Genomic DNA, 17,235 nt, shown 5'->3' with positions numbered 1-17,235 from the left:
CTGTCATCAGTCACCATTTTACATAGGAACAAGAAAATGTCACACTGTAAATATAATAATTATTATTAATAGTCTTGTAAAGTCATTCAGCACATTTCTAAATTATTATCATGGTTCCTTAATGTGGTGAAAATTGATTACCAAACAGCATTTGAAAAAATCATTTAAGAGTCTGCCTTTCAACTATTAGGGGGCAGTAAAAACATAACGGATATCTGATTTGGAGGCCCCCCTCCAGCTCTCCTTATGATAATATAAGTCCACCTTTCAATTATTTGAGTACTCCTTAAAAAATGTATGTATCAGCGAGAAATATGCCCTACAAGTACTTAGAGCTTTTAATTACATCATACAGATGTTTGAAACCACTTGCAATAGTCTTCATTGCCAAACTATAACTGTTATTCACTAAATATAGATCAGCTCTTAAGATTACAGAAACTGATATTTCAGGTGGCCATGTTATTTGCACGTATGATCCAACTTGTAGTGTATTAAACAATTTTCTTGATCCTTTATTTATTGCATATTTAAAATGGTGTTCATGTAACTTATAAAGCTTGAATCATACCTGAGAACTAAATAATTATATTTTTGTGCTGTTAAAGACATACAGTCGCTTGATGGGTCGATCATTGAATTCATGCAAATGCATGCAAATTTAGCCCTAGCAACAAAATAACAATAATTTAACAGATATATTTTTTTGGTTAATTTTTCTGTAGCCCTTACACTTACTGAGTTTGATTACCAATGTACCTGACTTGCTGAGTGTAGCTCTCGATAAAAAGACCAACCTTTTAAGCTGTCACTTCTGGTTATTCTTTTGCTATCATATTTTTGCAGTAAAAATGAGACTTGTCATGTTTTATAAGGCAAGCTGGTGCTGCCCCAAGTATAAACCATTACAGTGAGACTACTCGAACCGGGCCACCGCCAAGAAGAAAACTTGTAAGACATTATTAAACATCCTGTTCTAAAAATAGAATTTTTGCCCCATATCATGGGGACAGCCCCAATACTAGAAATGGCGCGCGCTTACGGTCTCCGTCCCCGATCATGGCTCCTGAACACATGTAATAATCTGGAGTAGTTTTCAGCAACTTTCTTAGTCTTGCGATCCCAAGGTCACGAAAGCGGGATTAAGGAGGAAAGTCTGGATTCCTGCGAATTTTTAGAAGACGCAATTCTCTGTCAATTCTATTCGACGTGAGAGGCAAGCTAATCAAAGTGCTTTATAAATGGTTGATCATGAGGAGTAACTATATATTGGTCTGCTTCCAGCAGGACTTTTTCGACATTGCCCATCTTATTTCGAGCACAGAACTCAGTTCGTGTTCACTGCGATTTTTTTTGTACCCGAAAATCTCTGGCTATAAAAACAAACTTGAGTCTTACCTCAGGACTGAGTCAAAGAAACAATTTTAAAAATCAATAAAACTGTTTGCAAAACGTCATAACGTTCGTCAATTTATCGCTGACAGACTTTCTTCGAAAAAATTAGACCTATTCTCTGAAATGCTCAAATTAGTTATCATTGCCATGTTTTATTTGCCACACCATAGATATTTCTCCAATTTTTGAATTTATACCTGGCACGTTAAAAGTCTCAACCAGCAAATTACCTCCAGGGGTTCATGGCGGGAGTTGGAAGTGAAAAATTTCTCACAAGCCAGCTCGTCATCATTATTACTTTAGGTAAATGATTTCCTACAAAAATTGCCTTGACTATCTGATAATCGATCTTCTTCGCTTTTTACACACACGTAGAAAGTAGAGGTTTAATTAAATTTAAAGAGTTAAATTTTTCAAGCAACATTTCGGACGATTGTATTTGAGTAAATGCGTTTAATATTTAATTCTTAATTTTTAAACCTGCAAGTCATGGCGAAACAATAGGTTTTTTCAATTGTTTTTGCCGCTTTCTTCGTTTTCCCTTTTAATAATTAAAAAACTCAGAGAATATTAAAAATATAACGCAAACAGCGGTGATAAACTGTCTTTTTTGCTGTCGGAAACTGTCAAATCCTTCCTCCCATACAAGATCCGTGTCAACAGACCACAATTAGCCAAAGTCATTTATAAAGCTAGTTGCTGGGACTGCAATGATTTTTACATTGGGAGAACGAAACGAAGACTTCACGACCGGAAAACGGAATATTTCAAGGCCCCGCCTTTCGAAACGTGATCACGCTTCTGCTATTGCTGATCACGTTAAAGCAACTGGTCACAACATCCAATGGGACCATTTTGACATTTTGGCATCCGGAAAAAATGACTACCGTTGTAAAGTGAAGAAGACCTTGTTTATTCAGGAGTGTCAGCCAGCATTGAATGTCAACGTCAACATTTCTACTGCAGATATGTTTTCTGTCTTGGTTCCAGACCCACATTTACACAGTATAAATAGCTTTTCCAAAAATTTTAACGCTTATACTTTTGAAAATGTATGTTGACTAGCATACGAAACATCAAGTTCATAAAATGCATGTTTTTTAAAATGTTTATCACCGCTCTTTGTGTTATATTTTTAATCAAGCTACGATGGCCGAAGACCAAGAGTTTAGAGAATATTTATACGGATTAGAGTGCTTGAAAGACAACCTTTGTAAAAAAAGGTTTCAATTCCCATTCATAAGAAAAATAAAGAAAAACTTTTCACGTGACAACAACTGTGGACTTTGTCTTGACAGCTCCGGTAAAGACATTACAGGCTAAGCAGCCAATTGCGACTCCGCTTCATTCCTACTGAAGAGAAAAACAAGGCAGAAAACAACAGCCTACACGAGTTGTATTTTTCACTCGGTCAAAACCATCGGCGAAATACCAACGGAGTTGGGAAGCAAGGTTGGCACAGCGGTAAGAGCGCTCGCCTCTCACCAATGTGGTCCAGGTTCGATTCTTGCCCGGTGCCATGTGTGGGTTGGGTTTGTTGCTGGTTCTTTCTTTGCTCCGAAGGTTTTTATCCAGGTACTCCGGTTTACCTCCCTTCTCACAAACCAACTTCTCCAAATTCTAATTCGACCAGGATGGAGGACCTGCGTGAAAACTAACTAAGGCCTATGTGGCTTCCTCTCTAAATATTGCAAATTTATTTATTTATTTTGTAATACCTTGCTTTAATATGAACTTCGTTAATATTTTTACACTCAACCTATTTCTTACTCGAAATTTACTCATTGAAGTTTTTACTTCACACTACAGTCAAACGTATCAGGACATGGATCCGCCATTTTTGCACTGGTACAAAATAACTCTCCTTGCCCTTTTCCATGTGTCGTACTCGCAGTCATCTTGCCATGAAAACCGCTATCTGCCCGGTGGATTTTACTTCACAACAGGAAGAAACATGGTTGACAATCACAGGCTCTCTGGCTACGTTTTTAAGACATTAACAGTTTCAATGCCGGTAGAGTGTTTTAGAAAATGCCAGGCCAACTGTCGGTGCATCTCATTTAACTACTTAACAATCGGCAGCCAGGACAACTGTGAGCTGAACGAAGAGAACAAATATCTGAAACCCAGTGCCTTGGAACCTCGAGAAGGAGGTCAATACTATGATCTAGTAATCGATTACAACGTGGTGGTAAGTAAAACGAAAATCTCCTATTAGAAGGTGTTTGGAAAGTAACGTCAGATGCACACGGAAAAAAACTACAGAATGACTTATATATTTTTTGTTTACTTTGTTGCATGCATTTACAGTTCGAGAGGATCCTTAGGTGTGTGGGGGGACATCCTGTGGCTCCAAATTTGGGAGAGTTATGCACTAACACTTCAAGAGAAAATCGACAAGAAAAATATATCGTGTTAGATTACAGACGGTTATGAAAGTATGATCTTATTCTGAAGTAGCCGGCAGACCATGCAATAGTATTGCTTATTACTAATTAAAAGTTCTTGTTGGAAAACGTTTCCTTTCGAAAACAGAAAAGTTAATGTGAGTAAACCAAGTCTTGGCTACATAATGAAATTGGAGACCGAAAGTTGACATTTTAGCTCGCCTCATAGAATGATCGTCATTTTCTAATTTAATTCAACAGAAGGGAAGCCAGCTAACAACATGTTACAACGGCTGCTGTCACTCTCAGCCTTGTCTCAATGGGAGAACATGCAGCGAGGCTTGTGACGTCAAGGGAAAAAGGATGCAGTGCGCATGTGTACCAGGCTATATTGGATTTCGGTGTGAGACAAGTAGGATGAAATGTGACGCTTAAACAAAATTAATTATAACCTGTCCAGCCAAGAGAGGCTAGAGGATCAAGGGAAACAAAATTGGTCCCTTATATAAATCTTGCCCACGTGATCATAAGTTTCGTTACATGATTGGCTTTTTCCAGACTCTCCTGGGATGTCTGAAGCCGGAAGTGATCTAAATTTAGCTTAAGAGGGATTACTTTGTTAATAAGGCCTATATGGTGGATTAACCCTCTCTTACTCTTCATTCTCTCTTGAACCAGGACATAGCAACTCAGCACAGGAGAACTGAATGAATACGAACAATGCGATATAATTTTGTCAAGCGAGTGAAATTGTCAATCACCACGCTAGGATTTCATTTTATTAGCAAATGGTTAAACTCCGTTTCAAAGGTTTTTGTTTAACAATTTTGTATTCTGAGTTGCCTGTAAACCACTATTTCAGAGTTTTTTTAAAAAAAACTTTGAAGAAAGATATATGTTAACGAGTTGACCATGATATGGTGATCACAGGGCTCATTTGTGAGTTAAAAACCCAGGCAAACATTAAGAGTTTTTGAAAGGTTATACCATCGCTATGGTAACCTGCGACGTCAAGAAAATCATCGTTGTTTACCATCATGACATCAATCAGTATCGATTGGTCAAAGCACAAATGTTGAGCCAGCTTAAACCTTCTTTCTTTTACTTTTAGATATTGACGAATGTGCCAGTCAACCGTGTGTCCACGGAACCTGTAATAACCTGTTGAACCAGTACAATTGTACTTGTGAACCCGGTTACACTGGATCGAATTGCGATATAGGTAGCTGTATAACCTCTTAGATTCAATATGCTCTATACGTATTATGTTCCATCTTAGGAGAGGATAAGGCCTAGGGTAAGAGAGTTGATCCTCATATAGGGACCTTATTACCAACTTAATCTTTTTCAAGATATTTTAGATGTGATGTCTAGTTTACTCGTGGACGTTTTGTGAGGATGCGTGAAAAGCTGGGCAGTCCACGCGAGTCACGCGAGTAGAACTCATGTCTTAGGATCGCCTATTTCTAGACCCTACAAGGATTTCTCCAGCCTGGAATGATCTAAAGGTGAATAAAGAGGGATTATCTTGAGAATAAGGCAATATCATCTCGTGAGGTAATTCATTTAACGTCTTGAGCATGGGGATCGACTACCTTATTGCTACTTATTTTCGCGGGAACTTAATTTCGCAAAAATGTCACAGTCGGGCATCTTTCGCAGGATTTAAATTTCATTTTCGATTTAAACCCCCCCCCCACGGCCCGCCCCCCCCCCAAAAAAAAAAACCTTACCAGAAACTAAATTTCTCGAAAATGGCAAAATACTGATCTTCATTAACAAACAGTTAGCCTCAGTATTGGCCAACTGATTTTAATTTTCCATAGCAATAGTTCCAAAATCACTCTGAACTAAACAATATAACAAAACGAAACTGAAAAAAGTTTGACATGTTCCTTTGTAACAAAGCAGAGCTATACAGATTACATGACAACCTCTATTTGCGCTTACAACCGAAAGGCATTGCCAATTCTTCAAATGGATCCTTTGAGTAAGAATTGACTTTCTCCCCTCTAGGCAACGTAGCGCTTTGATTAAAGAAGCTTACAACGGTGTACTAAATTTCGCGTGGTTATTAAATTTACGCGATAACCTTTTTCCAGGGGGCTTAAATTAGTGTTGTAACTTCATTACATCATTCTGAAAAGTGACTTATCTACACATTCAGCTGTATTTCAAAAATGTGAAAAATGAAAGCTTTAACTAATTATGTGTTTCTAAGTTTTATTATATTTGGTCAAAGCAATCATTATCATCTAGAGGTTCTTTAAGGAACAGTCTTAGTTTGCTTGTGTTTTCTTTCAGTGAACTGGATAAAACTGAACACATCACCCGTTTGTTTTGGCTCCCACGGCAGTTCATACGGGAATTTTACGATTCCGGAAACTGGTCACGTGATCACCTTCAAACTGGTCTACCTCTCTGGGTATGTAAACTGCGCAGTAAGCGATCCGCAGTATCGATCGAAATGGGGCTGCTCATTCCTCGCGTCCCCAAACAACCTGGCAGTATTTATCACTGACTCCCTACAGCAGAGGATTTTGCCAACAGATAAGGCTTCGTTTCGTGGAGGTTCTGGGTGCCACGCTACTACCCTGAACGGGGTACCTGGATTTACTTTGGAGTCACCAGAGTTGGGCTTTCATAATTTTTCTGTTCCTTTGGCCGTGAGTGTCGGTCAGGAGTTGCAAATATGGTACACAGAAGATTTGTATGACTGCTTTGCGGGGGATAACGAGGGGCAAACATGCACTGACGTGTTCGGATTGTATGTGTGACAGACCTAGCTAAAGAGATCGTGCCGGGACATTCAGTGTCATGTCAATAAGCCGTGATTGTCATGGCGGTCGTTTTCAACCAAAGACGATGCGTTATGAGCCTTGGCTGTGTTTAGAATCGTTTTTACTGTTTTTATTCAGCAATTGTGTTTCGAAGTGCCATTATGACAAATTCTGAGGCAAATCTAAAAACGTTTTACTTTCCCTCTAGCTCTGGTGCATTGGTAAGATTGCCCTAACAAGTAGACATCACCTATGTATAACTATTTTCATGCAGCTTAATGGAGAGAGCTAAACGTTCTAACACAGTGTAAATTCCATTGTGCCAAGATCATATACAATACTCTATTTCCGAGTTGCCTTTTGCCTCTATGTCAAAACGAGTCTTGGAGCGAAACCATTCATATGAAAATGTGTTCCGCCAACAGGTTTATTTTCATGCAAATCAAACTCATTTTTCATGTGAATCGGTTTGCACGAGGACTTCTCTTGAAATAGAGGCACAAGTTGCCTCGGCTTATTGACACACCAAATCATTAGCAAAAGAAATAAAGACCGTAACGTGAGCCAGCTTCAACAAGACAGGCTTGGTAACCAGACCTGACATCGACCATTTAACAAAAGGAAAATCAGCGCCTCCGAACAATTAGAGACTTACTTGACAATAATTAACACTGAGTTATTTCTCCAATTAAGCGAAAAAGGATTACCGAGAAGTGTCTTCTCCGCTTCCACACGTGTTGGATAAGGGAGGATAATACTCCGGGGGGGGGGGGAGCACTCCCATATGAAAAGGACGGGGATGCTCGTCGGAAATTTTGAAAAGAACCCCTAAGAGGAACCAAGACCCTGTTTTGTGGGCGTGGCTTGAAATTACTTTAACCCCTAAGAGGTACTAATTCTAAAGCAACACATTATCTGACACTGACCTTTTCTGGCTCAATACCCTTAAAGGTACCATGGAAGCACTTGCTGTGGGACCTTTTGAGTCTGAACACCCCAAGAGGTACCATATCCGCTTTTTATCCCTGTAAGGTAAGTCGAGCACTCCCGCCCTCTTTATATGGAAACCTCCCTGGGGTAATAAAATGTCTCTCTTGGTTCAGAATGTTCCACAAGGATGTAAATATATAATGATTTTGTGAGATAATAATCCACAACAAAATGCCAATTTTCTTTTGGAGGCACCCTTCTTTAAAACCTATTTCTCTACTTCAGAATTAAGTGCCCAATTGTTTAAAGCAGATCTCCTCCACAGTCCGGCCACAAGAATGTAATAGTATCCTCGGTTGACTATTTGTACACAAACATGTTGAGAAAAGAACATAGGTTCAACTTCGGCGTGCCTTTATTAAACTTCTTCTTTCATTTGAATATTGAGTGACAAAGAGTGTTCGTTATACAGCATAGCGGCAAGTCTCTGCGTGTATTATTGGCTTTAGCTCATGGCATTAGTATTTTGTTGCTAGTATATTGTATGTCATTGAAGTAAATCGTCAATTAAATTAAGATTGCCATTAATGAGACTTTCGAGAAGAGACAAAAAGTCGCGTCAATGGCCGGTGGAACCACCGCTCGTCGAGCCTTCCGGGATATCCAGGTATTCCTCCTCTCCCAGGGACTTATCCCTTACGGTATCACAATACGGAGATGAACTAAAAGATCCCTTACAAACATTGTCTTCAAGCTTTGTTGGGTAGTTCCCAGCTGGCTTGTAACGAGCAACAACGTATGTGCAGGTCCAAAGTCCTTTTTTTCCTGTGTATTTACCAATGCCGAGTTCCGTCGAGGCCTTCCACACTACCTGAGTAAAATGCCCAGTGACACCCTGCGACGAATGGTCGCTAAAGTTGAAGTCGCACACTTCATCGTACCTGCAAAAAAATCGACTCGCCCTAATTTTGAAGAAGTGTACAGTGGAGCCCCTCTTTGCGGGCAACCTGTTAATACGATGATCTCGTTGTTACGGCCACTTTATTCCGACCCCGGCGAACGAAAGTTCAGCCAGTCATATTCTTATTTTAAGAACTCCACCGCGAGTTGATACGGCCAGAATTTTGTGTCCCGTTGGTAACCGGATTAACAGGGTTCCACTGTATGTGGTGGTAATGAGCACCCCAATAACAAAACCTCCCTATTCCGGCGGATAGTGCACAACATGCTTCCTTCTGCCTAAGGAGATTTTACCTCGGAGGGGGGTTCTCCCCATAATGGCCTATTCCGGGGGGGTCTCCGCTTAAAAGTGTACCTTTTTCAGGTTTTAGGCATATTAAAGGGTAAGGATTTTACAATGTGAGGTGTACGAAAGAGCAGGGAAATCTGTCTTTTAGGTATTCAAAAGGGATTTTGGTTAAAATATTTCGAACAGATGCACCTTACGGTAGTAACATTTAATTTATTAAGTTCTACATCTTTAACTTCATTTTAAGGGTTTAGAAAAGAGATGCAATCTTCTTAAGCAGATATGTGAAAGACGTACCTTTTTTCATTAAAAGGCATACAAAGGGGATACCTTTTCTGCATGACAAATGGTATATAAAAGGGTAAAGGGGTTGGACCTTGAGGCGGTGCCTCCCCGTATAAAACTTTGTAGAGTACATCTCCGGGAATTTTACTTACCATGCTTTCACTGCGTCTTGGACGGTTATACCTTCTGCTGCAGTTGAACACCCATAGAACAGGTTTTCACCCTGCCCCGGACGGGAGTCCTTATCCGAATGCTTTAAATGCCCCAGCTTGAACAATTTGTGCGCGAAATCCTTTGCAGCGTCACTCATTGAATCGTCGAGTGTCATGGGAGGAGCTTCGTGAATACGGCGAAGACCATTGTGCTGGTCCAATGCATCTTGCCTATAATCTGTATGGCAAAGTAATTAAACCCCTGTCCTTTACATTTGTTAACCCACCCCTTAAGACTCTGGACCCTCAAGAAGTCAGAACAAATTTTAACCAGAGAAAAAGTATATCGTTATGAGGGAGGGCCGCTCGAGTTGAGTTAACTTTGGACGATATTTTAGTGAAGATGTGCTTTTTAAGAGGAATTCACATTAAATCGTTGTTTGATCTATGATTTGAAACTAGTTGCGATCTCCGATAAAAACGTCTTCCCAACAAAGATGGAAAAGACTATTTAAACACAAAGATGGAAAAGACTATTTAAAGAAAAAAAAAAGAAATAAGCCATTGGGACTATAAAGATTTTTTGGTATATCTCGCTCATGGGTAAAATAATTGGTCGTGAGTCGATATTGTCCTTCATTCCTGGATCATAGAACCTTTCTCTCTGCACTGAGTCCTTGTACTGTCTTTATAGCACTCAGTTTCACACTTACCTGCCATAACCACGTACATACATAACAGCGCTGACACCAAAACTTTCAATGACGGCATTTCTTTTTTGTTCTCTTAAACTGGCAGAAAAAAAGTATAAACAATAAAAACGCTAAATAACATCAGTAAGCTCACCAGCTTACAAAGTCAACAGGTGCAAAAAAGCGCCTACACAACTAAACATACTTAACACCTGAACTAAACATATTTATAAAGAAGAGGTATTTCTCAGGACTAAGTTTTTAAAAATACCATTAGAAACAAGGAAGCTTGCACACAAACTAGTGAAAAAATTACTTAGAAAAAAAATCCCCTGCTGCTAATCAGAACGAGGACCAGCTAAAATGACCTCAGAGGTTGAAAAAATGTAACCCTAAAATTATGGTGATCTTTGATAACATGAAAATCCGAGAAATCGTGAAGCAATGATATCGTTGAAACTGCAGAGAAAGTTTTATCAGTGTTTAAGGTACTTTTGTTCTCACGGTTTTGCTTTTTTCTGTTTAGATACCAAGAAACATCAATGTCGCAAAAGAAATTCAAAAAAATGCTAAACAGAGTAGAATTACATTGCAGCATTTTTCGTTGTTGTTTTATAACGGACCCTTTCTTAAGTGAAAACTCAGATTTGTTCTTTAGAGCCCGGCCTCGTAGCAGCCATTACTACTGAACGAAGTAAACGAAAGGACAATTGAGCTTAAGGCAACTTTGATCTTAAAACAAGTAAATCGAAGAGGAAACAATCGAGTGAATATAAAACTAAACACATTTCATATTGCGCGAGGATCTGTAGACGATGTGTAATTTATTGAACAGAAACTTCGACAGAAACCATTCTCTAAAGGAAGCGTGCTCGTACTTCTTTTGTATTTTTGTTACATTATTAACGCTGCATAATCTAGATTAGAACAAAAAAAAAAACAATGGATCCGTTCAATGAGAAAAACTGATTATATCTATACAGTATACTCTGTCCGTTCTCATATATAGTGTAGATAAGTTGGTTCACTCACCGATTTTCTGATCTCTGTCTTTTCACGCGGTATCAAGCCCTCACAGTGTAAAAACCCAGTCTAACTTCACCTTAAACTTATATGTCCACCAGCAAGGCAAGAATGTTCATTGGTAGGATTTTTATCAACTTGATGGGGAGTCTAAGAGAGCATGCAGGGGCGGACCCGGGATTTTTCCAGGAGGGGTGGTGGTATGGGACATGTTCCCAAATTGTTGCAATTTGATGAGAATTGGAACCTTATTGAAAACCGTTTCACCAGAGATACTAGCAGTGCCACAAATTAAAGTAGAAATTACAAGAAGGTACCTGTCCAGAAAGTGTGCAATGGTGAAAACTAAATACGCACCAAGCCTTCAATAAGCGCCCAATCACAAGGTCCAAAACTTTAACAAGCGCCCGGGGCGCTTAATCGAATGAATACGGTATGCTCCGAGTGGGTGTTCCTGGCTCGCCCACGTGATTCACCAGTTATATTTCTGCGTATGACAGTTGTCAATTTTTTTTAAACACATTTCCCCACGCTCAAAGAAATAATAGGTTGTTAACTCTGCGTGTCAAGATATAGCTTTCATGATTTGATATACATAGAGGTTATTACGCGGCGCCGAGGTATGAATGTTACTTTCGAGTGTTGTGAAAACAATATTTTACGAACGAGTACAGCGAGTGAGTAGAGTTTTGTTTTTAACTCGAGAAATCTATAACTCATATCTTCAAGCCACCGTGTAATTTCCTTTTTGTTATATAAAGGAATCTGTCGCACGCCAGTTTCACTGACTGTTTGCACAAACAACCGTAACAACGAAGATGACGTCATCAACATCCTGACTGGTGAGCTTATGGAATATACGACACTCGTGTCCGGATGTAGTTTCGTATGAATTTAACGAGACAGTGGTTTATTTTTCCAGCAAAGTACTCTTGTCTACATAATAAAATAAATTGCTGTATAGCAGGATTTTTTCCCCAAACAGCGCGCCCTCTCATTGGCCAACCTCGTTCCCAGGGTCTTTTCCCTGGCTTGGCCCCACCCCCAAGCCAGGGAAAAGACCCTGGGAACGAGGTTGCTCATTGGCAGGTCACATAGCATTTAACAATAAAACTGCTTACCGTCAAAAGTCTTTGAGCGGGCAACATTACAAAATCTATGACGGGGGAGGGGGAGGGGGGGGGGGGGTAACAGCGTACTGTTTGATTTCAATTCATGCAATGTTCATAGGTCTCTCTGGTAACCAGTTAATTTTTGAGATTTTCGGAAAACAAAGTTAACTGTTTTTCTCAAGACCAGCGACACAGGAGAGTGAGTCGTAACGTCGCTTTATTGACTTTTCTTTCCTGTTAATTAACAAATACAAACAGCATTGATTTATGGCGGATCTAACCATAAGTCAACACAATTTAGATTTCTGCAGCTCTAGCTGCTCGAACAACCTTTTGCATAGAGCAGAATCATAGCAAGAGCATTCTATATCGATAACATGTCGCACGCGGGAGAAGAAGCCGCCTCACTGGTCGGTCGAACCCTCCGGAGCATCAATGTACTTGTCTCCACCCACAGATTTATCCGCTATCGTGTTGCAATAGGATTCACGGAAAGAACCTTTGGAAACATTGCGTCGAAAGTACCTGGGGCTGTTCACGTTTCCAGCATCTTTGTATCGAGCTACAATATATGTGCAGGTCCGCCGTCCGCTTCTTCCAGTGTATTTGCCGATGCCAAGCTCCGTAGATGCTTTCCAAATTATCTGGGTGAAGTGCCCTAGGCCGCTCTGGTATCTATGCACGTTGAAATTATACTGGCACACCTCATCATACCTGTAGACAAACCAACAAACACTCTTTTATGAATCATGAAACAGAAAAGATTTTACCAATCTTATTAAATCTTAGATGTTACTAAATCTTAACCATCTGGTACTAATCATTACTCTTTCGATGTATGAAGTCACGGGTTGTAAGGGGCCGCCTTAAGCTTGGATAAAGTTAAACCCACGCTTACACTGTTACACGTTTTGGTGGTAATTCAAGAAACTGGAAAGAAAGCAGTTATAAAAGGCTGAAGTCAACAAGATCTATACTGTTCCCCATACCATGATTTTACGGCATCTTGAACACTTCTGGCTTCAGGTACATTTGCAGTCGTCCAACCACTGGCGAGATTTTCTCCCTCGTCCGGGGTGTCAGAATGCTTAAGGTCACCGGAGCAACGGAACCTGTTGAACAGCTGCCGCGCGTACTGGTCAGCACGTGCATTCAAAGAACTGCTGAGCCTCATTGCAGGTGCATCATGAATGGCTCGAAGGCTATTGTGCTGTTCCAGAGCGTCTCGCCTGTAATCTGTAAATTTGATTGTCAGCTGTCACTCAGACGTAAAGGCTACGGGGTCTAGATCACATCAGACACGAGACAAGAGTGCCTCAAAAGTCTTTTTACGATAACTGCAGAAATTCTCTCGCGTTCATTGGCTAATTTTCGTTGTCAATATGCGGATATACACATGAATTTACAACTTATGCGATGCGTCAACGAGCGAGAGCGGACAATTTGACAATTTGTTATCGTAAAAAACAAATTGACGTCAGTTTTTAATGCGTCTGTGCTATTAAAGTCTGCCCTGTAAAAGTAGTCTGCGGATCCAATCGGCTATCGCCCCGTGGATCCACAGCTACTTTGACAATGTTATGACGAAAATGAAATACATAATCAACAACAGGACAGACGCATGAAAAACTGACGTCAATTCGTTATACTGATAATAACTAGCCAAACATTGGCGGCAACATTCAAGGAATTAGAGGAAAGAGATTTTGGGGTGAGGCATCGGTAATGTCTATATGTTTAGCTCCGGTTTCTTTATCATGGAGCCCGGGGGGGGGGGGGGAGTGGGCAGTACTTGCAGAAACGTTGGGTGGGGGTGTGTGCGGCCCACTTCCCAAAACCCTTACCGCATTTATGACCAGAATCTGCGTTTTTTGCTACCCTGCTGATATGACATGACCAAAAATTTGATAGCCTATTTATAACAGTTGTGGCTGACACAGTTGCTCCAAACATAAGTTATGAAGGGCTTTTGCTGACGGTCTTATTGATAATGATGAAAAAAAGAAGCTTCTGCTAAGAAACATATCCAATTCAAGACTAGAGTGCTAAAACCATACCCTATTTATAACCAAAACGGCCAAAATAGATACCCTATTTATGACCAAAACGGCTGAAAAACCCCACCCTTTGGGGACGCACATACCTATATAGCCCATATAAAGGAGTACCCCCCATGGAGTTACTCACAGCGTTGGTACTTCCCCTAGATGAGATGGTTACTTTGAAACTTAAGCGTTGGTCTTTTTAAGCTGTGTTTCCTGGGAAAATTCTTTGTGCTTTCTAAATAAACTGTTGCCCGTATAAATTTAGCTATCCAATAGGTACGATACTCACCGGCTACAGCCAGGTAGCAGAATATTGAAAACACCAAAATCCTGAAGGACTTCATGTCTTAGACCTTTATGACGTGAAAATGGCTGAAAAAATAACACTGAAGTTGACAAGGGATCCCTTTTAACAGTATGCCGGACTGGCCTGTATGACTCTGAAACATGAGTTTAATTTAAGTCAAGAGTTTATGATCTCTTGTTGAAGTGTAATATTTTCAGCACAAGGATTTTATCTCTTCAACCGGCCTTTTCTTTAACGCGAGGACATCGTTAACTTGCATCAGCAAAAGTATTGATTTTTCTTGGAAGAGCCTCTAATGTTTTTGTCAAATCAAAGATCTTTTCTCGTTCATAAGAGAACACTGGTGCCAACAGGGGAAAAAATCGAGAGACAAGAAACGCAAATTGGATTCCAAGTATACTGTAAAAAAAGTTAACCTGGCATGTGAAAAGAAATGCTGACTGAATTTACGAGACCGAATTTATAGTTTAACAGATCATTTTAAAATATAGATTTTTTTCATTTTTAGCACAATAGTCATCTCGTTTCATAAGTCAGGGTGGCACAGTGTAAAAATTAAACTATCTTTTCCTCCGAGGCTAATTTTATTGTTCCAACACACCCAACGCACCAGCAAGACCTTTTTAAACATTGATCGCATGCAGTTAATTATGTTTGTAGTTACTTTTTACGGTTGATGAATTTGTTTGTTTATTGCTACAGTTTCCGTGATTGCCCATGTTCTAGCTTGCTTTGTTTCTAATTTTAAATGATTCAAATTACAAAGAAAGCTAATAAAAATGTTATAAATAAGAAAGTAATTTAGTTTTCTTTGTTTTAATGTAGAACTGAAACAAACAGAGGTTTCACTGCGCACTGAACACACTTCGATTTTTTTAGAAAAAGGTTATTGATTCTTCGGGGGCCGAAATTTTATGTGGTCAAATTTTATTTGAAGCTGTCAAAAGCCTTTTTGCTTACTATTTGAGTTTTTAGAATAGACTTTTTGGATTGTTGTTTGCTTCAATTTGTCACTGAATTACTACTTAAATAACTATCAACCCGATGGATTTCAGATAACCCAGAAAGAGGAAATTATTTTTAGTTTTGAAATTGGAAACAAGAGGTGAACCATCATGGCGGACGACCATCAGTTTTAAAAAGAATTGAAGTAAGCTCCCTTTTCATAGGTTTTTTTTCATAGCCAGGCTGATTCAAAAACGAAGTAACAATTCAACTCACATTTCTCTTGAATTAATCGGATTCCATTCTCGTCAGAAAGTAAACCAGTTTTAAAGTGAAAATTTACAAAAGGCATTTGTTAGAAAATTACAACGAGGTACTTTTGAAGGTCAACTGAAGTCCTCGAGTTACGTTTTGAACAAAAAAGGTTCAAATTCCTTATGAAGTTTACAAGAACACTTTGGCCTTTAACTGTGTAACCGCTAATAAGCCGAACAGAATAAATTTTAAGTTGGTTTTCGCCGAGATTACCGAGTAACTATTTGACTACTGAAACGTCAAACATTTGAGAAAACAATTGCTAACCACTGCTTTATAAAGACTTTTGTCTGTTAAAAGGGTATTCTAATGCAAAGCTTTCTTCTCTTATTCAAATAAACTTTAGTAGAGACATGCAGAGGAACCGAATGAATAATAGGAACACAGGATAATAGAGTCCATGGACCCTTGCGTAATGCTAAAGAAAATGAAGCTAGTAAGTAAAGGGCCAAGCCATGCTAGCTCGCAGAGTTTTATTTAGTTAACTTGTTTTAAAATGTTAACGTTAATATAGCGAAGCTTTCTAGTAATGATCAACACTTACCCGATGAATAGAGCTTCCACTTGTAGTTTGACGGAGTCAATTTGGCACGGTCTGTGAAAGTCCACTCTTTCTTCCAGGGTTTTATTGTCCCAACCTGCCTTGCCCACCAGCAACGGACCTTTTTTAATTAGGTTTTTTACTAGGTTTCTGTTATGGTTGTCAAGTTTCTTTAGATTCAGTTCTGACTCTAGTAATTTCATTTGTTTTGCTAATTATAAATACGTCAAATAACAATGAAAAAACTAATCACACGTGTCGGTTAATTTTGTTTCTTTTGCTACATCATAAATAAAAACAGCACTTGTTTTACTTTGTTCCAAAATAACAACAGCAACAAGCTCTGCAGGCCAAAGAATATATATAAAGCAATCGTATTTATTTTGGCCACGTTGAAAATCAGTCATGTTCCGTTTTTAAACAGCCTTTTTGTTGAATTTTGTAGGCGGAACTGAAAACGTTTCTTTTGCATTTTAAGTTTAAAAAAAACGTTAACCTAAAAATTTCATTGTTGTAAACATCTGAGAGTTGGTATTTATTTAATGATCATTTCACTGCTAATTAACGAGAACTCAAAAAAAAGACAATTCACGCTAATGATTTTAAGGTCATTCAGTAGGTGGAGTTGTTGCTTCTGGTTGTTTAATAACTTCTTATTATTTTCTCTTTTTGCATTTTGAAAGTCATTTTTCCACAGAGCCACAATATACATTGGAATAAAATAATAATTAAGTAATATTTCAATTACCGGGATCGGCTAAAAACGAAAACTGGCGGAATTTGTTAGTATTGCAGTTTATCGGTTCTGTTAAGTCAAAACACAAAGACTTACTTAGCAAGGCAGGCCACTCATGGGAAGTTGTGGGGGTACAAGTCCCTACTGAAGTAACCTTTCAGGGGCGGATTCAGGATTTTTTAAGTCGGGGTGAAGACGGTACCTTTACGTTTTAGAATCAATGGGGTATGTCCCAAAACTGTTTCAATTTGAGAATTGGGATCTAATTTAAAACTGTTACATCACCAGCCAGCCATGCCACAAAATACAAATAACATTGTTGTAACTGTCGGGAGTGTTTC

General features: G+C 39.2%; 3 protein-coding genes across 6 annotated transcripts; 1 reads left to right on the top strand and 2 right to left on the bottom strand.

The window, feature by feature from the left end:
• The first annotated feature begins 2,705 nt into the window (after positions 1-2,705).
• Positions 2,706-7,139, top strand: LOC149111345 (uncharacterized). 3 transcript variants are annotated; one of them, XM_089291959.1, is made up of 5 exons: positions 2,706-2,859; positions 3,205-3,586; positions 4,044-4,194; positions 4,894-5,004; positions 6,087-7,139. In XM_089291959.1, the coding sequence occupies exons 2-5, from the start codon at positions 3,221-3,223 to the stop codon at positions 6,557-6,559; spliced, it is 1,101 nt and encodes a 366-aa protein (XP_089148085.1). In that variant the 5' UTR covers positions 2,706-2,859; positions 3,205-3,220; the 3' UTR covers positions 6,560-7,139. The 3 variants fall into 3 exon arrangements, with proteins under 3 accessions (XP_089148085.1, XP_089148084.1, XP_089148083.1); XM_089291958.1 differs by having other exon boundaries at positions 2,706-2,970; XM_089291957.1 differs by having other exon boundaries at positions 2,706-3,586.
• Positions 7,140-7,885: 746 nt separating this feature from the next.
• Positions 7,886-11,398, bottom strand: LOC149111344 (Golgi-associated plant pathogenesis-related protein 1-like). Its single transcript, XM_089291960.1, has 4 exons — positions 10,903-11,398; positions 9,892-9,969; positions 9,179-9,416; positions 7,886-8,433 (listed from the first exon to the last, which is right to left on the bottom strand). The coding sequence occupies exons 2-4, from the start codon at positions 9,947-9,949 to the stop codon at positions 8,112-8,114; spliced, it is 618 nt and encodes a 205-aa protein (XP_089148086.1). The 5' UTR covers positions 9,950-9,969; positions 10,903-11,398; the 3' UTR covers positions 7,886-8,111.
• Positions 11,399-12,205: 807 nt separating this feature from the next.
• Positions 12,206-16,238, bottom strand: LOC110056176 (Golgi-associated plant pathogenesis-related protein 1-like). Of its 2 annotated transcripts, none has more exons than XM_020762622.2 (4): positions 16,162-16,238; positions 14,340-14,422; positions 12,995-13,241; positions 12,206-12,719 (listed from the first exon to the last, which is right to left on the bottom strand). In XM_020762622.2, exons 2-4 carry the CDS (start codon positions 14,392-14,394, stop codon positions 12,410-12,412), a joined length of 612 nt encoding a protein of 203 aa, XP_020618281.2. In that variant the 5' UTR covers positions 14,395-14,422; positions 16,162-16,238; the 3' UTR covers positions 12,206-12,409. The 2 variants fall into 2 exon arrangements, with proteins under 2 accessions (XP_020618281.2, XP_089146937.1); XM_089290811.1 differs by having other exon boundaries at positions 14,340-14,490; positions 16,162-16,235.
• Positions 16,239-17,235: the final 997 nt, after the last annotated feature.

This window comes from Orbicella faveolata, unplaced genomic scaffold, assembly GCF_042242905.1.
Source record: "Orbicella faveolata isolate gen_17 unplaced genomic scaffold, um_ofav_v1 contig_24, whole genome shotgun sequence".
NCBI classification, from domain to species: domain Eukaryota; kingdom Metazoa; phylum Cnidaria; class Anthozoa; order Scleractinia; family Merulinidae; genus Orbicella; species Orbicella faveolata.
The sequence above is the reverse complement of the archived record's forward strand: the minus strand, read 5'-3'. Positions and strand labels throughout refer to the sequence as shown.